At 45.8% G+C, this 22,366-nt stretch overlaps 1 protein-coding gene across 4 annotated transcripts in view; it reads right to left on the bottom strand.

Annotated features, from left to right (window-relative positions):
• Nucleotides 1–22,366, bottom strand: part of ARHGAP45 (Rho GTPase activating protein 45) — a 471,885-nt gene that overhangs the window by 55,486 nt on the left and 394,033 nt on the right. For all 4 annotated transcript variants that reach the window (XM_069647375.1, XM_069647391.1, XM_069647383.1 and 1 more), the window contains exons 9-12: nt 18,050–18,160; nt 14,961–15,041; nt 13,508–13,687; nt 12,867–13,004 (exon numbers count right to left, since the gene is read on the bottom strand). In XM_069647375.1, coding sequence (XP_069503476.1) covers nt 12,867–13,004; nt 13,508–13,687; nt 14,961–15,041; nt 18,050–18,160 — 510 coding nt within the window. The remainder of the gene's footprint in view (nt 1–12,866; nt 13,005–13,507; nt 13,688–14,960; nt 15,042–18,049; nt 18,161–22,366) is intronic.

Raw genomic sequence — 22,366 nt, forward strand, 5'->3', positions numbered from 1 at the left:
GGGCGCCACCCCCCCCCCCACAGGGCGCCATTAGTCCCCACCACGCCAGCTTTGGGGAGTCTTTCAAGGGCTCCCCCGAACTGGTGTAGCGGGAGAAGGCGCAGCAGGCGGGTGCATTCAATGTCAATCGGGTGCTGAGCACCCGATTGGCACCAAATGCGCCCCACCGCCGCGGGTGCCTTCACCAACGTAAGGCACCATTAGCCCCCCGCCACGCCAGCTCTGGGGAGTCTTTCAAGGGCTCCCCTGAGCTGGCGTAGTGGCAGCAGGCACCTCATTGTTAGGCAATGCACCCGCGGCGGCAGAGCGCATTTAGGAACAATAGGGTGCTAATGCACCCTATTCATAGAATTGCCTCCTCGCAGGAGCAAGGAGGTTTTAAAAAAGAAAATAAAGTGACACTCCGTGGCCACGCCCGCTGTTGACCAGGGGCGCACAAGGAAGTGGAGGGGCGCCAATCTGCCCAGGGCGCTGCTGCCCCAAAGACCGGCCCTGGCTATGGCATTTGCCAGGCACTGGGCAATTGGGCATTTAGTGTTTCAGATGGCTGCTGGCACAGTGAGCAGGGAGTCCGCAAAAAGCGTGTGCTGCAAACTCTCATCTCAGAACAGGTTATCATGCCATGTTCTTTCTGGAGAGGAGCGCCTGCTACCTTTTTTGAAATATTTGCAAGGAACTTGGGGTTGGTCACCCTGAGTTACCTGGGGGCAACCAGACGTGGACTCCCTGCTCACTGTCCTCAGAGAGACACAGCTTCACCTCACTGATGAGGCTCAACAAGGCTGAAACACGTGTATGGGGTTGCTGTTGGTACTCTTGTTCAGAGAGGAATTGCCATAGCATTTCGGTGCTGGACTGCCCATGCGGGCGGGACAAAGACTGATATGCAAATGGATATTTCCCATCTGTGAAACGTACAGTGAGCAAAAAGCGTGTGCTGCAAACTCTCATCTCAGAACAGGTTATCATGCCGTGTTCTTTCTGGAGAGGAGTGCCAGCTATCTTTTTTGAAATATTTGCAAGGAACTTGGGGTTGGTCACCCTGTGTTACCTGGGGGCAACCAGACGTGGACTCCCTGCTCACTGTGCTCATAGAGACACAGCTTCACCTCAGTGATGAGGCCCAACAAGGCTGAAACACGTGTATGGGGTTGCTGTTGGTACTCTTGTTCAGAGAGGAATTGCCATAAGATTTCGATGCTGGACTGCCCATGTGGGCGGGCCAAACACTGATATGCAAATGGAGATTTCCCATCTGTGAAAGGTACAGTGAGCAAAAGGCGTGTGCTGCAAACTCTCCTCTCAGAACAGGTTATCATGCCATCTTCTTTCTGGAGAGGAGCGCCCTTTTTTTAAACATTTGTATCCATATTAGTCATTGTATTTAACAGGCTTGTTCTTTTTATATGATTTTATTTTTATGCGATTCCAGAACAAAATGCAAACCATGAAGAGTTTATTATTTTAATTTTGCTGTTTAGGCATAGCGCCGGTTAGCTATGCCTAGTGCTTGGAAAAGGAAGTTCGTTTCTTGGAGAGAAAAATAAAAAAATAAATAAAAAGAGTTCTTTCTTTTCTTTGTTTTATTATTTGGATGTTTTAAATTGAAATATGAATTAGAAAGTTTTGTAAAAGGTTTTCATTTAACCAAATACAAATTCATTTAAAAAAAAAAAATATAATAATGTATACCCTACGAGTGCCTCAGACTGTTTGCCACCAAGGGGTGGACCCATCCATCATATTGATTGTTGAAATGGGCTCCACATTAGCTGGGCCTGCAAGGCATGTCGCACAAGCGATTTCAAATGCTGTATTGTGCACTTATGCAGGCATGCATGAAGGTGCTGAATCGATTGCCGGCTGAATTACATGGGGCAAAGGCCAGGGATACATTCCCCCTTAGTCCTTTAGCAATGGTGACATGAACCTCACTTTGCCCCCAAGGAAAAGAAAGAAATATTGAATAATTTCCAGTTTCTGGCTGTACATCCTAAGCGCCTGTGTCACTAGTGCCAGCTGCCAATGTTGCCGGGGGAATGGACATAAAATACTGTTAAAGTCATAGATGTCAGATGAACTGCATATAAGATTGACTCGCACAAGAAAGTAATTTACGGGGGCAATACTTGCATATTGTTACAGGTGCACAATATCCTGTCCGGGCTGTGGGGTTGGGCTCAGGGAACCCCTTCAACCTGGGGCAGAAGACCTATCAGGGTCCTGCCCCGATGGTGGAATGGGGGAGTTGAGAGGGACACCCGTCCCTGGCTTCACAGAGTCCCAGAATATATAAAGGACTATTTCTACAAATGTCCTTGTCTTAAGTCCTACCAGCCTCTGTCCTGGCCAGGTTTCTTTTTCTTCCATTTCAGAAAATACAAGGACCTGTGAACCTCTAAGACATGAAAAGCCTGTCAGAAACCTGGTGTCCAGAGGAAGAAGGCAAAGTAAAGAAAACTAAAAATGTCAGTACCAAAATGTACCTGGGGTCAACCAAGAACATTGGTACCAAACCAGAGCCACAGGAATAGAGCCATGACCAGAAATGGCATGAACTGGGAGAGTTCCTCTCCAAGAGGAATGAGGCACCAAACACCTGACCCGCTAACACAAAATGGACCTCAATGTATCCATTGGGGAAAAAATGGAGAATAAAGGAGGGCGGCAAAAACCATCAAATTACTGCCCAACAGCCTTATTGGACGGGCTGGGGAAGATATTTGCCAGGGTGTTATTAGGAAGGCTGGAAGCCTGGATCAAAGAAAAGGGATGTTATTTACCACTTGCAGACTGGCTTCCATTCTGGGTCCAGCGATTTTGGTTCTTTCTTTCAATCTAGAAATATGTAACTTTGGGCAAGGTTATTTTATATGTCCTGTTTATAGACCTGAAGACTGCCTTCGGTGGGGTCCCTCGTGTAAAATGATGGGAAGTGTTTGATACGCTTAACGACACATTGATTAGTGCCTTACAGACTCTCTATAATAATATCCTGGCTAGTGAAAGATGGAGATTGGCTGGCACGTTTACTCCACCGTTCCGTGTTCAAAAAGGAGTGCTGCAAGGGTGTGTATAGTCCCCTGTGATTTTTTCCTTATTCATCAATGGTGCCAATGACAAACCTTTAACAATTCCCACACATTCCCCTAGATTGGGCAAGGAGGAAATCCCAGCTTTACTTTTCACATACTATGCTGTACTAGCATCACTTACTCCAATAGGATTAAGGAAACAACTAACCCTATTCTGCAGTATTGTAAGGATAATGGTCTTGACATTAATTGTGCAAAAAACGAAATCCATAGTCCTGCCACCGGTGGCCAAAAAGAAAAAGCCTTAACTGCTCTTAGCCATCGATGGAGAGCCCATTGATCAGGTACAATTCTATCACTACTTCGGTATCAGGTTCATGGACCCTGTAATTGAAAAATCTAAACTTGCACTTGTCAGATATAGGTCGGTGATCACTGAATTTATCAGAAATCAGGGAAATGGAGCAGTTTGTCCGATCTTAAGAACTTACGAGTTGCAAGCAAGACAGACCTCACTATATGGTTGTGATGATGCAGATAAGATCAGCACAAGGTCTGGCCCCACCCCCACCTGTCCCTAGAAGCAAACAAAGGTAAAAGCTGAGAAGTGATCTGTAAACAACCGGTTTAAACATTAGAGGTAATGCAACCGCCATAAAGAATGGAATAGATTGCGCTACACAAGTAGGGTGAGATGTTGAGTGCACTCACAAGTTTAGGGAAAGGTTGCCGAATACACAGATAGGGTTACACAAGTAGCATAGAGATGGGCATAGGTAGGGATAGTTTGCAGAATACATGGACAAGGATTAATGTATGGCGTATGGTGCATACAGCGCATGAGACATGAAAAAACATTAACGTGGTGGAGGATGAACCAGAGTACTGCCATTTGTCAGACGCAACTGTGAAAGGCTTTTATTCTGAAATACTGAATCCTGACATCAGAACTGCTTTACACACAATCCCAAGCCCGTGATATTCAGCCAGATGCTCGGGCAACAAGGTCAGTAAGGAAGGGGGCCCCGACAGGGAATCGAAGCCACACTAGATACCATTCTTCAGAAGCACACAATATGCAACTATAAAGTTCCTTTGTTTCTGTTGCTAGCAGTAAGAAAGTACAGATAGCCTTGATTTCCAGGTGCAAATAGGTACTGTGACAAACAACCTCCTAATGAATAAATGCACAGCACAGCACACACAGATTAGGATAGCAGGAAAACACAATAAATAGATGAAAATGAATTCTGAACAGTGGTCCTCTAATACGTGATCAGAACAGTGATAATGCATTCCAGGCTTCACTAGATAGTGCACCTGCTACTCCTTTAGCACATCCATACACCGACGACATGCCAAGGCCACAAACACATTGGCAGATATGGTCTTAAGCCTGGGAACGAAAAGGGAGTGTTAGGAGAGTTTACCTAAAGTCCCACTTGGAGGTAAGACTTTAGTAAACTATCCCAGTGATTTGTGTATCCCCATCTCTTGATATCAGGCTGTACTACTGAAGGACCTTGGTAGAGTGGCAGAGCAGTCAGTCCTATCTTAAGAGGCAGATGTGAGCTGTAGGTAAGTACACTGACCCAGTCAGTAATGCACCTCAAAGAAACACTTACACATAAATGTATATTAAAATATAGATATGTTATTTACACAAGAGTCACTGTAGAAATACTTAGCAAAATAAACCAGCACACATAGGTATACTTTTCAATACTTTTCAAAGGGTCACATCATAGTTGGTAGTTGCTGAACGTATACAATTGTTACAGAGTTTGACAGTTCTATTGGTAATACTGCACACCCACAAAGTAATACAGTAATTGTATTTAGTCTGCACACACATACAAGATAGTGATTTTTGGGAAGGAAACAATTCTTTAATGTTATCCTAGCAGAGCTAGCAGAAATCAAATGGTCCTGTGGATACTTTTTAGTCTCTAGGAAGGAAGATACAAGAATGCTTAACCAATGTCAGAGACCCTGTTAAAGGACTCTAAAGGGAAACAAGCAACGGCTTGGATCAGAGGTAAGAGGGGGTTGCCCTGGATGCTTCAATGTGCACTTGAGTGCTCTGGATCGACTTTCTGGAATCAGGTAAGCAATACCTTTTTTCCCACAGTACATTAGGTTATAAGAACATGTTTGTGGTGGATGTTCCATGATGATGCAGCTCTGGACCCGACCTCCGGATTCCTTAGTCTGATGACTGAAGGCAGGACAATGGATGGGATGGCTCAGCAGCAGTCTCGAGGGAGGACCTCTGGCACGACTTTCAGCAACTTCTCTGCTCACTATGTGGTTTTGGCATCTTTTCTGCAGCACCAACAAAGGATGCGATTTGCCCGGTCACTCTTCCATGCTTCCAGCAGTCCCGCACTCTGATGATGGGGTCCTCAGCAAGTTGGATCGGATGTCTGGAGTGTCCTTGATGGCTCAGCAAATATTTGAATGGATTCACCCTTTCCACGATGATGCAGTCGAAATGGGCAGCAGGTCTCCTTATATTGGGGTTCTGCAGCTTTGGGAACTCACAGGACCTCGGGAGATGGCTCAAATCAAAGTTTGTCTTGGGAATGGTTGTTCCCATCAGCCAAAGGGAAGGAGTCGTCCTCTTCGGAGCTCTACTGTCGTACAGAAAACGGGGTCAGGACAGCAGTGGACGCATCACACTATTGCAAAGGGTCTGCAGGCATCTCTGGTCATCTTCTTCTGTTACTTCAGCTTCCAGCGGTCAACTTGCTTTTCACTTCAGGAGCCTAACCTTTTATAGAGTTCCACCACACACTCTTCTGCAATCACTATCAACAATTTACAGAAAAGGGTGTTTGGCTGTCCAATCAGGACAGCCAGACTCCCAGTGGGCGCCTACTCTATTCAGGCACTCTGGTAGACAAAGGACATGGGGGGTGGAAAACTCCTCCCCCACTGCTGCCTGCCCAAATACTCTGCAGCCTAGGCGGGGACACCCAAGGGTTCCCGCCAAAGGCAAAACACATACACTGGCCTCCCCCTCCCAGAATGGTAGAAGAAGGGCTAACAAAGAACAACCATGCTAGTAATTGCGAAAAAAGAATGGAGGCCCCAAGTTGGTACTTGGGTGCCCCTTTTGTGTCCTACCGAGGCTGTGGACAGAGTCTGCGGTACAAAAACTACACAATATTTGGTGGGGCATGCCCACTACTACCAGCCATAACTAGGAGATTGTCAATGTGACTAAAAAGTCACAGGAGCAGAGCGAAGGGGGATACTAGGTATCCCTTTGCCATTCCACATAAGGTGGGGTGTGCCAATCTCTCAGACTATAAGGTTTTTGAAGAGATGTCCTTAAGAACTGTAGTTACTCTAGGATAAAGAAAAGAATCTCAAAGGAGGACCCTAATGGTCCCCAGCAACACTGCCCATAAGGAGCTGTCTGCTGCAGTAGTCAAATACAGATTCCATTAAGAGCTATGGAGAAAAATAGACTCCATAGTATAGGTCAAATACAAAGAATAGAGTTCCGAAAGACAGAACCCATAAGAATGAATGAGTGGAAAAAAGCTCCACTCATTCAGGATTAAGGGACAATTTCCAGAAGTCCAGCAAAATGTGGGGGGGTCTCTCTAGGAGAGGGGATGAAGCATAACAATGATAAATCTCCCTTACAGGGAGTAACTTCTTCAAACTGAATCTTAGCGGCCCGTTCATCTTCCCTTCCTCACCACGCACCCTCGCATCACATTAAAGTGCCCAAGATCGGATGAGCAAACTATTAACCAATAAGAATGCTATGTTGGCTAACATAGTATAGTGCCAACCAATGATATGTTAGAACGAAGTGTATCATTTTTAGTAGGACGAGCTTAGAAGGAGCCATCAGTTAAAGAATACACAATAGTAGTAGCCCACGGATATATGTGAAAGCATCGAATATCGAAATGACCACGTTTTATTTGTGTAAAAATGCAGGTGAAGCCCCCGTACCTCCTTCTGCTCAAAATATGTGGTCATTTCGAAATTCAATGTTTTCCTTTCAACTTTTTCTGCGGATCCCTAGCCCACGTATATAGAATGTGCCAGTGTTAGATATTATTAACCAATAGAACAAGTGAATAAAAGAGTTTTCCTATCACTAACCATGATGTCATTTATGACGTGTATTTGATTTAAAAGCTTGTACTTTACTTTATTTTCTTTTATACCGCGCAACCAATAATGGCCTGGATACAGCCGCAGAAGATGATACTTAAAAGGGGAGAAGAAATACGCAACAACATAATACAAATAAAAACAATACCCTAGGAACAGCCTGAGAAACAAACGGGACCTGTCTCATACGCAGCCTTTATCTGAAAAGAAAGATCTTCCGATGTTTCTTGTATTTCTCCAGTGATTTTTCACCTGTGAGATCAGATGGAATAGAATTCCACAATCTGGGTGCAGCTATATCAAACGCTTATCCACTTACGCAAGCTTGGCTCTAGGAACAACCAACATGGAGTTATTATCTGATCTTACATTTCTTCCAGATTATTTCATACTTAGCCTATTCACCAGATATTGTGAGTTGGAGCCCTCTCTGCATTTATGCACTAAATTGAGCAAACGAAAATGTATCCTGGCCTCGACCGGGAGCCAGTGTAGGCTCCTCCTGGCTTCCAAAACATGATCATACTTTCTGGGGCCATCTATAGATCTATTGGCACTGTTGTGAATGACCTGTAGTCTTGCAATTACCCCTTTGTTAGTTCCCATCAAGAGACCACTGCAATAATCAGTCTTTGAGACTATGAACGCTCTAGCAATAGTCTCAGTATCCTCGATAGATACGAATGGCCGTATATGGGCCAATAACCTTATATAATAGGAGGATGTAGAAACAAGACTACTAATCTAGGCTCTCATAGAAAGATTTTGATCCAACAAGACTCCCCTCGTTTGAATCTTCTTCTTAGTGGGGATTTTACAGTCTGCTATTTTGAACTCTGAATAGTCATCTCTCAGTCTGGCAATCTAAAGCAGTGTAGCCTCGAGGGACTCACAGCAGATTCCAAGAAAAAATACCCAATGTTCCGATATCTTCACCTGAAGAAGGGCTCCTCGAAGCCCGAAACGCGTAGTGACCAATAGGAGGTGTCCCCATGAGAACAACCAACACAATTAGAGCACCTAGACGATATCAAGATATCCTATCAATATTTTACTTGGAACATAACAATTGTTGTTATATTGTAATGAAACAAGTGTGATGAATTGGAATCATTAATGTAATTTATACATTGTTGAATCTGAAGTTGATGATGAAAAAGCATTGTAATGATGATGAATTACTGTGTTAAACATATTGACTGCATTGTTAAATAGAAAAGATAGACCCCTACAATGACTATGATGAACTTTCTTTTTTGTACACATATATAAAAAATATCTAAACCATACGGATAAGAATAATTGGCTTCTTACCAATTATATTGGATTAAGTGTCCCTATAATCATAGGTTCTCTCTACTCATTATTCAGAGCCAGTCCATTCTCCCTCATCCACCGTTGAATGAGATCAAATATCTCTTTAATGACAATTATTTCCTCCTTGTGCTTACCTGAAAAGGGTATGATACACTGAGTATCACCCGCATAGTTGGAAAAGCATATACCCTTGCTCTCAAGTAATTGACACATGGGTGCAGTGAAAATATTATACAACGAGGGAGACAGGCAAGCTCCCGGAGGAACACCATAAGGCAAAGGAACTGGGGAGGCCTTGGCAATACCACTACAGACTCTTACAGGTCTGCCCTCCAGGAAGGATTGAACCCATTCCACTGCATCATCACTAAAACTGGCAACTTCCTTCAGTCTGCGCAGCAGGAGTGGATGTTCTACCAAGTAGAAAGCGGCTGAAAGTTCTAAGACCATCAGTAAAATGACTTGGCCCTTATCCATGTTGCACAGCATATTAGACTTCAGGTCCAGAAGGGCCAATTCTGTGCTGAAACCTGGTCTGAAACCGGACTGCCACTAGTCTCAGGAGGATAGCTCACAGGTAACGTGCTTTCCTTGGAAGCAAGACGACACGGAGCACCACAGGTTCGATCCCCGGATCCGCACTTAGAAATCTCTGGGTATTAAGTGCGTTATAAATAACCTATCATATCATTATATTTTGTTAAGTGGTCAAGTACTTGTTGATGGGTGCCCCTATCCAAAATCTTCAACAAAAAAGGAGCGTTAGCAATGGGTCTGTAGTTAGCTCGTAGGTCTGGGTCAAGGTCAGTCTTCTTAAACAGCGGAGTAATCCATGCTTTTTTAAGATCCAATGGCACATGACACTCGGTAAGTGAGGTGTTAACAATTTTAGTTAAAAGATTAAGTAATGTCTCTGAACAGTCCTTAACCAACAATGCTGGGAAGGTGTCCCCCTTGCAGTTTGTGGGTTTAAGGCTGTTCAGAATTAACCCAAGTTCTCCTTCCGTCACCTTTCAAAAGTTAAAGCTGGGAATTGCCTGCCTATGTACATCCTCAGTCTCTGTTTTGTTACGCACAAGGTTCTTATACGCACTGATCCATGTCTGCCCTTTATGTCTGAATGTTACCTTTAATAGTTTCCAGTTCTTTTTATCATGGAGTCCTGTATTACGGTACACCATGCTTTATCTTTAACTGGCACCTTACCAGTGTTCTCCAGAGGCTTTTCTAATTTCTTAAGAATTATAAAAAGTTCTATGGACTCATGTTTGGTCTGTTCTATTCTTAATTCAATTGTGTCTTTTTTTGGCTTGAACAAGCGCCAGTTTATACTCTTTAGTCTTCACACTGTATATGCACTTTTTGCCTTCAGATTGTGAGCGTTTCCATATATAAAAACATTTTCTTTTACATGTCCTCAGAACCTTTAACTCTGAAAAACCAATAATTCTGTTTCTTACGGGCCACCAGTTTGGTGTTTTGTGGGGCCAAGGATTTGATGGCCCTAGTCTCTTAATACCATTTAGTGAGTTGATCGGCGGTGTGCAGATTTGGTAAATTATTTATTAGGGGGATAAACCATTGAAGCATGTTCTCAGTTTAGTTTAGTTTAGTTTGTTTATTTATAAAGCGCGTCCGAACCCTCAGGTAGCTGGGCGCATAATCATGTGCACGGCAGAGTTACATATCGTTACACAAACACCTTAATACACCAGTCAGAACATACATTAGTCCAGGCTCTGAGTAGTTACATACAAGAATAAAGTAGACAGAGACCAGTGTACAAGATAGTTACAGTGGAGAGTGAGGACCGGGTTACAGGGTGGTCCTGAATCGGATAAAGCCAGGGTGAACATTACTACATGGTGGCGAACGGCGGCTGGCCGAACATGTCATTGAGAGATTGGATGTTTAGGGTAGTAACCATGATTTCACCATGGCTCTGAATGGCCAGAATGCGGCTTCCGGTCTAATTGCAAGAGGGAGGGTATTCCAGCATTGTGCTGCGAGCACTGGGAAGCTTGAACCTCCTGCTGTTTTTCGGTTATAGTTGGGGACCTTTGTTGGTGCAGGTAAGGGGTTCTGGTGGGTCTAGTGGAGCAATGTCTAGCGAATTCGTCTGAGAGGTAGCGAGGGGGAGGTAGCGAGGGGCGGTGCGTGACAGGCACTTATGGGTGATGACCAGGGTTCTTAGCTTGATTCTGTCGTGGATCGGGAGCCAAAGGACTTCTTTGCTGGCCGTGGATATGTGAGCCTTTGCGCGGGAGGTTAAGGGCACATCTTAGTGCATTATTTTGCAGGATCTGGAGCCTTTTCAAGTTTTTTGTGGTAGTCACCTTCCTAATATTCCTTGAGCTAATCCATTTTTTGGGCATAGCAATTGGCTTAACATGGTTGGGGAAAAGTATGGAGCAATGAATAAACAAATGGTCAGACCATGTACATGGCGAGACCAAAGGCTTGCTCGGTGTAATATTATATGTAGCAATCCAATCTAATAAGTTGCCTTTTACATGTGTAGCTTCATCCATATGATGGGTGAAGCTCAAACTCGACAAAATATTCTCCAGCTCTCGGGCCTGAGCATCACTACCATTCCCTTTCCATAAGTTCAAGTCTCCCCTCAATATAAATCTAGAGGACAGTGGGAGTAACAAATTACCCAATTGGGTTGTAAGGTCTACCATATAAATAAGGGGCCTGTAAACCAACAGAATATTAACTGCAACTGTGGCTTCAGTCTGAACTTTAATGAGGAGGGTATCACATCTCTCTGGATTTATAATCTCTGTTTCCCAGATAGCCTGCTTATTTTTGTGAATAAATGCCACTCCACCGCCATTTTGACCCTGCCTATTCTTACATCTCATTATACAATTGCTTGGCGTCGCCAGAATCATAGAAGGACCAGATGCTTCATGGAACCATGTCTCTGTTATGGCACAAATGTCAATATCAAGTCTCACAATGTAATCTGCCACATAAGAGGGTGTGTTTGACTAACGATCTATAATTCAAAAGCAAAATATTCAGCTGGTACTTTCCATGAACTTTATGTCTAATAATTTTACATATGTCATGTCAGGGACTCCCTGACAGACCATCCCTGTCTATAAGGGGCAGTGGCAGCAAGTGGACTTCATTAACCACTTGAGTCCCAGCCTTGTCCTTTTTAGTGACATCATCCGGAGTTTTCACCGCTATATTTCCATTAGTGCCAATTTGTATAACCTCCCTTATATCACTACAACCATTATCCTTGCTTCCTCTGTGCACTTGTGCTAAAGGAGTCCCAGCACTATAGACTGAGTCGCCCCCCGATCTTACCATATAAATCTCTCGAGCTGCCGCGGAAACCTCTCTCGGATACATCACTGTGGGGGAGTCAAATTCATTACCACTAGCTCACCACCAAGGACGTCGAGCAGCTACACGGCAACACGGCTCAGCACGGACTGGCAAACACCGGCTTGGTTTGTGGCGCTGGCGCTGTCACGCCGGCTGGCAACAAAAGTGCTGGAGAACTACAACTCATCTGGGAGTTGTAGTTCGTCCAGAAAATGAGCCCAAAACAGGAAATGCTAGCAGCACACAAACGTTACTGGCGCCACATTAAATGTTGAAAATAGAAACGTGTTTTACTGCGAAGAATATAAAATTCGATCCTGTCTGTTATAAGAAAAAAGAAAGGCACCTAGATAATGCCTCAAATCAATTTAAAAGATTAGATTTGCTAATTAGTAAGTTTGCATGCCCTAGGGCGACCAGACGTCCTTGTTTTGCCGGGACTGTCCCAGTATTTGGTGCTCTGTCCCCCTTTCTTAAGATTATGTTCCCATTGGAAACTCCAGTGGTTCCAGTTTTTAGTAGTAGGTCTTCATAGCTAGCAGGCAGGAATGCACAATCTCGCACAGAACAAATTCTGCATTTTACAACTTAAGATAGTGTTAGTTTGTGATTAATTAATTATAATATGTGTTTCTTTGAACAGCAACACTTAAACCCCGTCTCCTCCAAACGCTACTGAAGTGTAGTGCCTTGACAGCCACTTTCAAGAGTTAGTCCTACTTTTATGTTAGTTGCCCGTCCCAGTTTTTTACTTTTTAAATCTGGTCACCCTAGCATGCCCCCATCTGGGAGTCCACACACGGCAAACAGAGCAACAAAGAAAGCCAGGAGCTGATTAAGAGCCCTTTTTATACAAGCAAAAGAGATGGAGAACCAAAACTCAGCTGGGAGTTGTGCCCCCAGCTGCAGTTTGTGCCCATCACCAAACCAGAGCTAGTTTTCACCACCTTCTGCGGAACCTCTATTCATAAAATGCCCCCAGATTCCCTCTACAGAACTCCCTGAATGTCATTGAGCTTCTCATACCGACTTGAGGGTCTGGTCACTCTGCTTGATCACTTCCTGGATTTGCCGAAGAACGTTCACTTTCACGTCCTCCAGCTCTTGCTTCTGGGTCTTGGCATCGGCGATGCAGGTACGGTACGTTGCCATGGCTTCCTCCGCCTATAGAAAGGTACACAGAAATGTGAGTGGCGGCGCATTCCCTGGCAGTGGCAGATTGAGGGACATATGGGTGCCTGGGTTCTCTAGGGTGCAGATTTGTCAGCGGCAATAGGCAGGTTGTGTGCGTGGCCACCCATGCAGATGCGGGTGCTTTGGAATGGGGGGCGAGGGGCATTAATTAAGCAATGCATTCTGGGGTGTGAACATGACGGCGCTAAGGACGGACACGAGTGAGGCTGTTGATCCTGGAAAAGGGGCCTTGTGGGGAGTAGGGGAGGCCGCAAGTGAGTATTAGGTCCCTGTTGGTCTGTGCAGGAGGGACTTCAGTTAGGATGAGAACCATTGCATAGTCAGTTGGTGATGAGTGAGGGTGAGTGAGGGATATCAGAGGCAGGGCACCGTGGCATTGGCTTTTCTTGGTGAGTCAGGGGTGCTGGTAACTCACATGACCAGCACCCGAAGGCTGTTTACTTAGTATGTGAAATATGGTTGACATCACTCACCTTGCCCTTGGCGTCCTCCTCCAGCCGGCGCTTCTTGTCCAGACTCTTGGTGGTGGCGCTACTGCTGGCATTGTGATGGTCGTCCTCCGCCTTGAGGGTCACAAACTTGGCCTTCTCGTGCTCCTCGCTGCGCAGCATGTATCCCTGCTTTGCTTTGCGCAGATTCGATTCCGCCTCTTGCTGTTGAATGCACAGTAGCTGATTTCATCTGATTCTTTTACAAGCGCGTCTCCCCACCCCCAGGATCACCAAGGTGCAGACACCCACCAGGTGCACACCACTCAGCTCTAGCCCTGTTATGTACCCAAAGTTCTTGCACACCAACACTGGGACTACATGTCCTCAAATCCCCAATGTGCAACTCTACTCTTACCATTGTGTCCACGAACCCTGCCCCATGATGCACTGCGTTTATCTGTGTACTTGGCTTGCCCATCAGCCCAGCCATTTTCTGCATTGTGTTTGCCTCTCGGGTCTGCCATGTGTGTGCTTGTGTCCCTCAACCCCAGCATTTTTGTTAATGATTCTGGATTGGGTTCTATCCTTCTCCCTCAGCCATGCCATGTTCAGCACTGGTCTGTGCTCAGGTCACCACTTTGCCTCTGCCATGACACATTCTGCAATGAACTACATCGGTATCCCCACATATGCATCCCGGTCCCCAGACGTGTTGCTTAGTGCTGCGGCACTACGCAACGCGTCTGGGGAACTGAACCCTGCATACAGGTTCTGGAAACTGCCCACTCCTCACAGAGGACTCAGGACGTACAACTGGATCTAGGTTAAAGGAAAAGCCAATCAGTGAATAAACATGAAATGGACTACGCCTGCTAGACTTCACACACATGCGGTCTGTCACATGACAGCACGCATGAGCAGTAAAAATCGCAACAGGAAGAAGTGGCAAATGAAACAGAGGTTTTGACCCGTGAAATTGACTTTATATGAGAGCCTGCTGTCCTAGTCTGAACAGACAGCACCATTCTTTCTTTGCAAATTAAAATAGATTTGAGACACTTGCCTTGAAAAAGCCCGGCCGGCGAAACTTATGGCCATACAGTTGGCATATCAATGTCTCTCATGTTAATTAAGTCACATGTACTAAGGCATTTTGATATTTCTTATGCCACATTTGCTAACCCACCCGCAATTTAGGATTGTGAATAATTTGAGATGAATGGGTACATAAACTGAAGACCAAAACAATTAGATGGTCTCGTCTATATATACTCAATAAAGCTAGGATTTTGGGAAGTGCCTACATGTACGGATAGCGATGTAGTTTCGTACATTTCAGGCTTTCGGTTGTGAACCTTTCCCTAGATGAGCATCAGCCAATCATTACTCATGACATTTAAGGTCTCGATGGCCCGGCCCTTAACAGAGTGACAGCCATCTTGTTCCTGGCATTCGCGACCATCCTGCCATGACGTACGTGACGTTGCATACGTACCAGCTTCCTCTGCGCTCGGTGCCAGAGCTCTTTGATCTCCTTCCTGCGCTTTTCGTGCTCCAGGCGTCTCATGTTTAGTGGCTGTAAGAGAAAGGTGGTCAGAACAATTGCTGCTAGGTGAGTCGAATAGGCATTTGTGGACGTGGAACGTGATATTTTCATGGCAACTGGAATTGCCAGGTTCATCCCTGCCCTGATTCCACTCCCATGTGATCAGAATTATAAACATTCTGCCAGAAAAGGGCAGGGGACTAAAGTGTGCCAGGATTTCCTGGAATATCCAACAATCCAGAAATCAGAATACCGAAGCCTGGTTGGCTGGATCACTGGGCATTCTGGCCAAACAGAGCAAGCAGAATGTTCATGCCATCTCATTGGCCGATAGAGCCGTTTGCCCTTATTGGTCAGAAAGTTCTGCCTCTTGGATTGAGTGACAACACATCCACTCAGAGAGCCCGATGGGAGCCAAAACCTAAATTCTGCATCACCAGTGAATTGGCGGAGGGGCGGAGTTGGCAACCTACTGGCCCTTGTTATACATGATGGTGAAACCTGTTTTTCCTCTAGCTGGAAGAACCATTTACTGGGGGAGTGTAGAGAGCTACGCATGCGCCTTGGTGTTATTTGCACGATCAGTGGCAGTGCGCATACAGAAGAACAGGCTCAGACACTAGAGGGCCTCATCACGAGTTTGGCGGTAACCCTTAAATGTGGCGGTAACGCTATTACCGCCGCATTTAAGGGTTCACCAAATCACGGCCTTGGCGGACTTCATCCCAGCTCTGAGCTGGGGGCAAATCTGCCACAATTTTGCCGATTTTAGGCATTGTTACTGCCAGCGGGAAAACCGCCGGCGGTAATAGGGCGAAAATTCCCCATTGGGCCCAATGGGGAATGGGGAATTCCCGAATGGGCCCAATGGGGAATGGGAACTTACCGTTCCGCCGAACCCGTGATCTGGTGCTAAAAGCCCCGGGGGGTTTGGTGGTAGGACTAATAGCCCCGGCGGTAATATCGCCGGGGTTAGCGCCCAACTCGTGATGAGCCTCTGTGTGGAAAACGTGTCCGGTGATCGGCGTTCACACACAAACAGGCCCGGACGTGCTCAGATACCCATGCTTGCTAGAAACAGATGTTTGGGGCCAAGACGCTAGTGGGAGGCACAGACCCACAAGTCGGTCACCAGTGCCTTCATAGATAAACAGATCCAAGGCTCAGGCCGAGTGCCAGGAAGCCACGCGCGCGCGGTCTAAATCAACTTAACATAGCACTCATGCCTGTTTGGATACACAGGCCCTGGGATACAGACACCAGTGACTGAGCAAATATACAGGTGTGGGGTTCAGACACAAGTGACTAAGCAAATATACAGACGTGGGGTTCAGACACCAGTGACTAAGCAAATATACAGATGTGGGGTTCAGACACCAGTGACTATGTGGCTACAGAAACCTAGTGCTTAGAAATGAGTGCTCTTATTAGCTTCGAGGAAGCAGGATTTGCAAGATTTCAGATAGTTCGAGGGATTTGAGGAAGTGACTTCAAGGTGGAGGCAGCGCAAGTGCCAGTTTTACGAAATGCCTCCACTCCAACATGCATTTGTTGTGAAAGCTTCCCTTGCAGTGTGAGAGGCAGAGCTTCAGGTAACTTGTGAGGGCAATCAAGTCACATAGTTCAATGCCTGAAAATGTGGAAGTCGTTCCATCTTTTGGTAATTAAAGTAAGTCCAGAGTAAATGATTTCTTCAGCAAAGAAAATGGACGTTAGTATTTGGGTAAGAACACAGATAGAATCCTCCTGACATCCATTTTCCAAGTTTGACAACAAAAGGTGAGGCAACGTTGCAAGTGGACATGTAAAGGCCCCAATGTTGCCTCAGCGAGCGGAGGGGGGGGGGTCTCTGCGAGATCATATATTAAGCACAGCGCTATGAACATCTTTTAATATACGGCTCTTAATTTTTGGGACCTTTGGGTTGGGGCTTTCTCTACAAACATCAAAACAAAAATCCAAATAGAGCTTAACTGAAGCCCTGGTCAGCGGCACCTAGCACTGAGTGCTCACTCGCAGGAAGCTGTGACTTTCCAGTCGTCATAGCTCTGAGGAGGGGGTGCTCACCTGCAGAAAGCTTTGATTATGCATGGGTCACAGGCTACTGGGATAGGTTTGCTTCTGGCTATACCAGAGACTTCCAAATATGTGACTATTCAGGTGTCAGACTAGGATCTTAGCCTTAGACCCTGCTCAGCCACAGGGAGGTGTTATTCACAAGGCAAGATGGCTCCTAGCACAGTGGGGGCTCACCTGCAGGAAGGTGTGACTCATCAGGCATCAAAGCTCTTAGAATAGTACGGGTGCTCACCTGCAGGAGGGGTGCTCTCCTGCAGGAGTATTGGATTCATCAGGCATCAAAGCTTCTAGGAGAGTAGGGGTGCTCACCTGCAGGAGTATGGGATTCATCAGGCATCAAAGCTCCTGGGAGAGTTGGGGGGGTCACCTGCAGGAAGGTGTGACTCATCAGGCATCAAACCTCCTTGGAGAGTTGGGGGGGGCTCACCTGCAGGAAGGTGTAAATCATCATGCATCAAATCTCCTAGGAGAGTAGGGGTGCTCACCTGCAGGAGTATGGGATTCATCAGGCATCAAAGCTCCTAGGAGAGTAGGGGGGGGGGGTCACCTGCAAGAATGTGGGATTCATCAGGCATCAAAGCTCCTAGGAGAGTAGGGGGGGGGGGTCACCTGCACGAATGTGGGATTCATCAGGCATCAAAGCTCCTAGGAGAGTAGGGGGGGTCACCTGCAAGAAGGTGTGAATCATCAGGCATCAAAGCTCCTAGGAGAGTAGGGAGGTCTCACTTGCAGGGATATGGGATTCATCTGTCATCAAAGCTCCTGGGAGAGTAAGGGTGCTCACCTGCAGGAAGGTGTAAATCATCATGCATCCAAGATCCTAGGAGAGTAGGGGTGCTCACCTGCAGGAGTACGGGATGCACCAGGCATCAACGCTTCTAGGAGAGTGGGGGGGGCTCACCTGCAGGGATGTGGGATTCATCAGGCATGAAAGCTCCTAGGAGAGTAGGGGGGCTCACCTGCAGGAAGGTTTGAGTCTGCAGGGTGTTTGCTGCTTGAAGGACTCCGCACCCATAGTCGCCATCTTGTTCCAGAGCCAGAGAGTAGATGGAGAGGAACGGCATGTGTGCCTAGACGTGGGAGAGAGATTGAGAGATTAATGTGGTTGCTCAATCATGCAGATGGACGTGCCTGTGCGCCTGCCCTAAACGTAAGGTGCAGAAGTCAAATACAGCAGCTGTGGAGAGGATGTATACTGTCTCTATAAATCTTGGATACAGAAGAAGGGGATAGTAATAAGAATGCTTTAGTTATGTATTACGCATTCATACCCGGGAAAGACAGATTGACCAATCACAATCTGTCTTTCCCAGGCCCGATTGTGAAATCCCTGCCCACACCAACAATATTTTTCAGTCCTCAATGAAAAAAAAAGCACAAAATGGTTGCTATGAATTGAACAAGTACATAGTCCCTTTTCTATTTTAATGGTGGTACCCTTTTCCCCCTGTTTTGTTGTTATGTAAAGAGACTGCAGCCATGAAAATAGAAATGGGACCATCAGTTCAATTTAGATGGCCATTTTTCTTTTTTTTCATCAGGAGAGTGGCTCACGTCACGTTTTACGTGTAAGACCATCTTCTGACGACGAAAATAAAATTAAAACCATCTGCACCCCAGTAAATCCCGTGGTGCTACTGGTTTTCACGCCCCGGGGGTGGGTGGAGTGATGACATGGCCTTTAGTGGCCCGCAGCTCTAGGCTACTTCCTTTCCTCCCACCCACAGCCTCACTTACCTGCTTTCTAAAGCGCAGACAGCAGGCATTGCTGCTGCTCCTGCTTCCTGGCCACCGTGGAAATGGAAGAGGGGATCCGTATGGAGCCCCGCCTTCCAGATCCATGACGGGCATCTTAGTGAAGTATTTTGATTCAATGAACAGGACCTGCCGAGGTGTACGTTCATTTAATCAAAATACAATACTCTCAGCATCCTGGGTTACCGGATTGGATCCTGAGGTTATAATAGCATTAAGACCCCCCCCAGAGCGGACTGGATCGGGTGCTATTGGCCCAGGAACCCTCATTAAATGCCCTCGCTACGCTCGTCCCTTTAACTCGGGCCCCGGCCGATAACTCCCAATCCGGCCTGTTGGATCGGGTGTTAATGCTTAATTATTTTGCCTGGAAGAGTGTGATGGCCAGCAGCCCTCCTCTGACATGGAGGCCATGTAAAGGGTGCCATCGGTCCTCATTTGTTAAGGGCAGAGTTTGTGAAATATGTTGGGGCCCTAATATTTTGCCACTTATTCTAATAGAGTTCAATTAAAAACGAGGTTTGACCTTTGCAGTCTGTAGGACTGTGAAAGAGTATTCTTGGTAACATCTCAAATAATATTATCGAATAGACCAAACAAATATATCATGTCAACAATTCACTTTAACATAATTTTAGACTTGATCCTCATAATATCCACATTTACTTCAAAATGGCCCTTGAAATTGAAAGGTGACATCCCTGCTGGCGGAGCATGGTAAGAGCCTGGCAAAAGCCTTCATAAAGCAAATGTGTTGGCAGGAAGAAGAAGAAGTCGGCAGACACAGCATCCGTTTCTGCAGAAGGAAGACTAATACAGGCGATCAGTGTACCAGGGTCTGACCCACGGGCCAAAACAAGCTGCCACCTGCAGACACAAGAAATAAACTATATGCACAAAGGCAGTACAAAGAAGCTGTGAATGAGAAGACTAGAAGATGTGTGTAACCAGCCAGGGGAAAGACAATGCACGTCAGGCGATTGGGGTGGGGAGAGATGGACAGAGGATCCCAGACCATCCAGATGCTAGCGCTGTCTTGGACTATGTGCCATTAGGGAACCATACAGCTCACTGCACAGTACATCAATATGGAAGACACAGGAGTGTGAGTGTTACGAAGCAGAATAGATGGTCTCCGAGTAAAATCCCCAGACAACAATCTGGTGACAAACTGATAAAAAGATGAATCTTCTTGACTCCAAAAGAAATGAGTCAAATATGGCCAGAGGAAGTGCATGTAAAGATAGAAAAGGAGCAGGCCTATCTGTGACAGGTGATACCTATGATTTAGGGGAGGTGTATACTCTCAGTGCGAGATCATGTAAGAGGAAATCAAGCAAAACCAACGAGGGAAGCGAGCCTAAGAGAGATACAAGCACGGCCTGGCAGGAAACCACTGAGCCGAAAGATAAAAGAGTATCCCACATGGAAATTCCGAAGGAGAAGACAGGATTCTGGACTAATAGACTGAGAATTCTCCATTTCACTCCAGTAAGAAAAAATTGAAAATTCCAACCAGTGTCACTAATATCAAGACAACTCAGAAAGAAGAAATGTCCTGAATTAGGAAAATAGAGATGTGTTCTCTAAGAGGAGACACTGAAGGCGGAGGAAGGATAGCTCAGGGACCACACGTTTGTCTTGGAAGCAAGACAACGCGTTGCAGCACAGTTTCGAATCCTGATTGCACACTTAGAAACCACTCGCTGGTATTAAAAAATAAAAGCCTAGAGCGAGAAAGAATGGATTATTGAAGAAGTATGGCACCAGGGGTTGAAAAGGTCGACATTCAAAGGGGTTTAACAGGGGAAAGATGAGCACCCCCTGGTTCCCTGGAGAGAGCAGTTGAGGATATCCATAGTATCGCCTAATCATGAGAATAGTCGGAACCCATGTAGGTGAGTAACTCCACATGGACTGGGAGTTTTGAGAGTAGTGTGGAAGAAGCATGTTGCAGCAGGTTCACATGTTTGTATCATATAATCCTACAATCTAGAGTAGCTTAAACATTTGGGAGGCCATCTGCGGCCCTAGATAGAATCTGTCTATGTGGCACTGATGATACTGACAGGTAAATCAGAGTCCTCTGGGATCTGACGTCATTGTCAGGAGTCTGCCATCCGCATCATTTGAGAAGTTATGATATTACAGGTTACGTTACTGGTGTTTCATGCTGTGCCGATCACCAGAAACGAAGCGTTGTTCTTTTATTTGTACATCTACACAGCAAAACATCACAAAGGCTACATAAGCCCTCCTGCAGTTGATGGCAATGAGATGCTCGATATGTCAGTTTTTCTTTTTTAGTGATTTGTTTTACTTTCTGGTGCTGGGAGAGATGCTGTGCTTGTTAGGCCACAAATCAAGCTGTCTTGTCACTTCTCATTGAAAAGGGAGGTTTGGGATGGACCCATGCAATGCGCTCCCTGTGTGCCTGGGTCAAGAGGTGTCTTCCCAAAGACATTGAGGGCAAGGAATCCGGAATGGTAGGGATGAATGATCTAAAGTATTGATGACTGACACTCAATCCTTTAACATGTTTGTTCGTCACCTGTTCATCACCGGTTCGAGTCTCCTTCTTTGAAGGAGAGGGGCCCTTTGATATCTCAATCATTTGGCCCATCAGTTTACTAGTGAAGTAAAGGACACGCCTGCGCCAGTGGTGGCGATCGGCAACCTTCTGATAGGTGATGCAACCTTAACAAATGTGATTCAACAGCATTGACCTTACAAGGCTGTGTTATGTGATCAATGCCATTTGCTTTAAAATAGCATTGTTCTATTTTTGGCTTTAATAAAAGCACTGAAATAGACAGAAAATACCACCAGTGGGGGCTTCACTTTTAAGATGGTGATGTTGCGACAGCTGCTGACAATGCACATATAGACCTCAACGCAGTTGGCGTTTTCTGTTGACTGTTATAGCCTTGACATATGAGTAACTTTCAACCTCTAGGAACATTACAGAGCTGATATATCAGTCCGTCGTCTTGGTGTAGCAGTGGACCTATTGGGAGAAGAGCGTGCGGTCATCCTGGCCGGGAGGGGCATGAGGATATTGACACACACATACATGTTTGGAGGAATCACTGGCGATGGCTTCTTTTAATAACGAGTGTATCCTTTGTAAGCCATTACCCCAGTGCTGGATCTACCAACACAAACCTAATTCGTAGAGCGGCATTGAACAATAACATAATCCTTGCGAGCAAGCTACTCAGAAAAGCTTCCTAAATGAGGGAAGTCATCCACCTGCTGCGTCATCAGCAGCTACGGGTCCTGTATGTGATACCTTCACAAAAACGTATATAGATGACTTACCAGTACAGTGACTCTGAGAGAAGATCTCCCTACCCAATGGAAAACAACAGATAGGACCCCAAATGTCTGTCTCCTTACAGCCCCTAAATAGTATTTAAGCAGTACGGCAATGTCCTTGATCCAAATGCAGCGACTGCATGGCCGCGTAGCAGCGGACCAGCCCGTAGACGGCCTCCCACCAGAAGATTCCTTGCCTTTAA

Source organism: Ambystoma mexicanum, chromosome 1p, assembly GCF_040938575.1.
Source record: "Ambystoma mexicanum isolate Mex_15411 chromosome 1p, UKY_AmexF1_1, whole genome shotgun sequence".
In the NCBI taxonomy this organism is placed as follows: Eukaryota; Metazoa; Chordata; class Amphibia; order Caudata; family Ambystomatidae; genus Ambystoma; species Ambystoma mexicanum.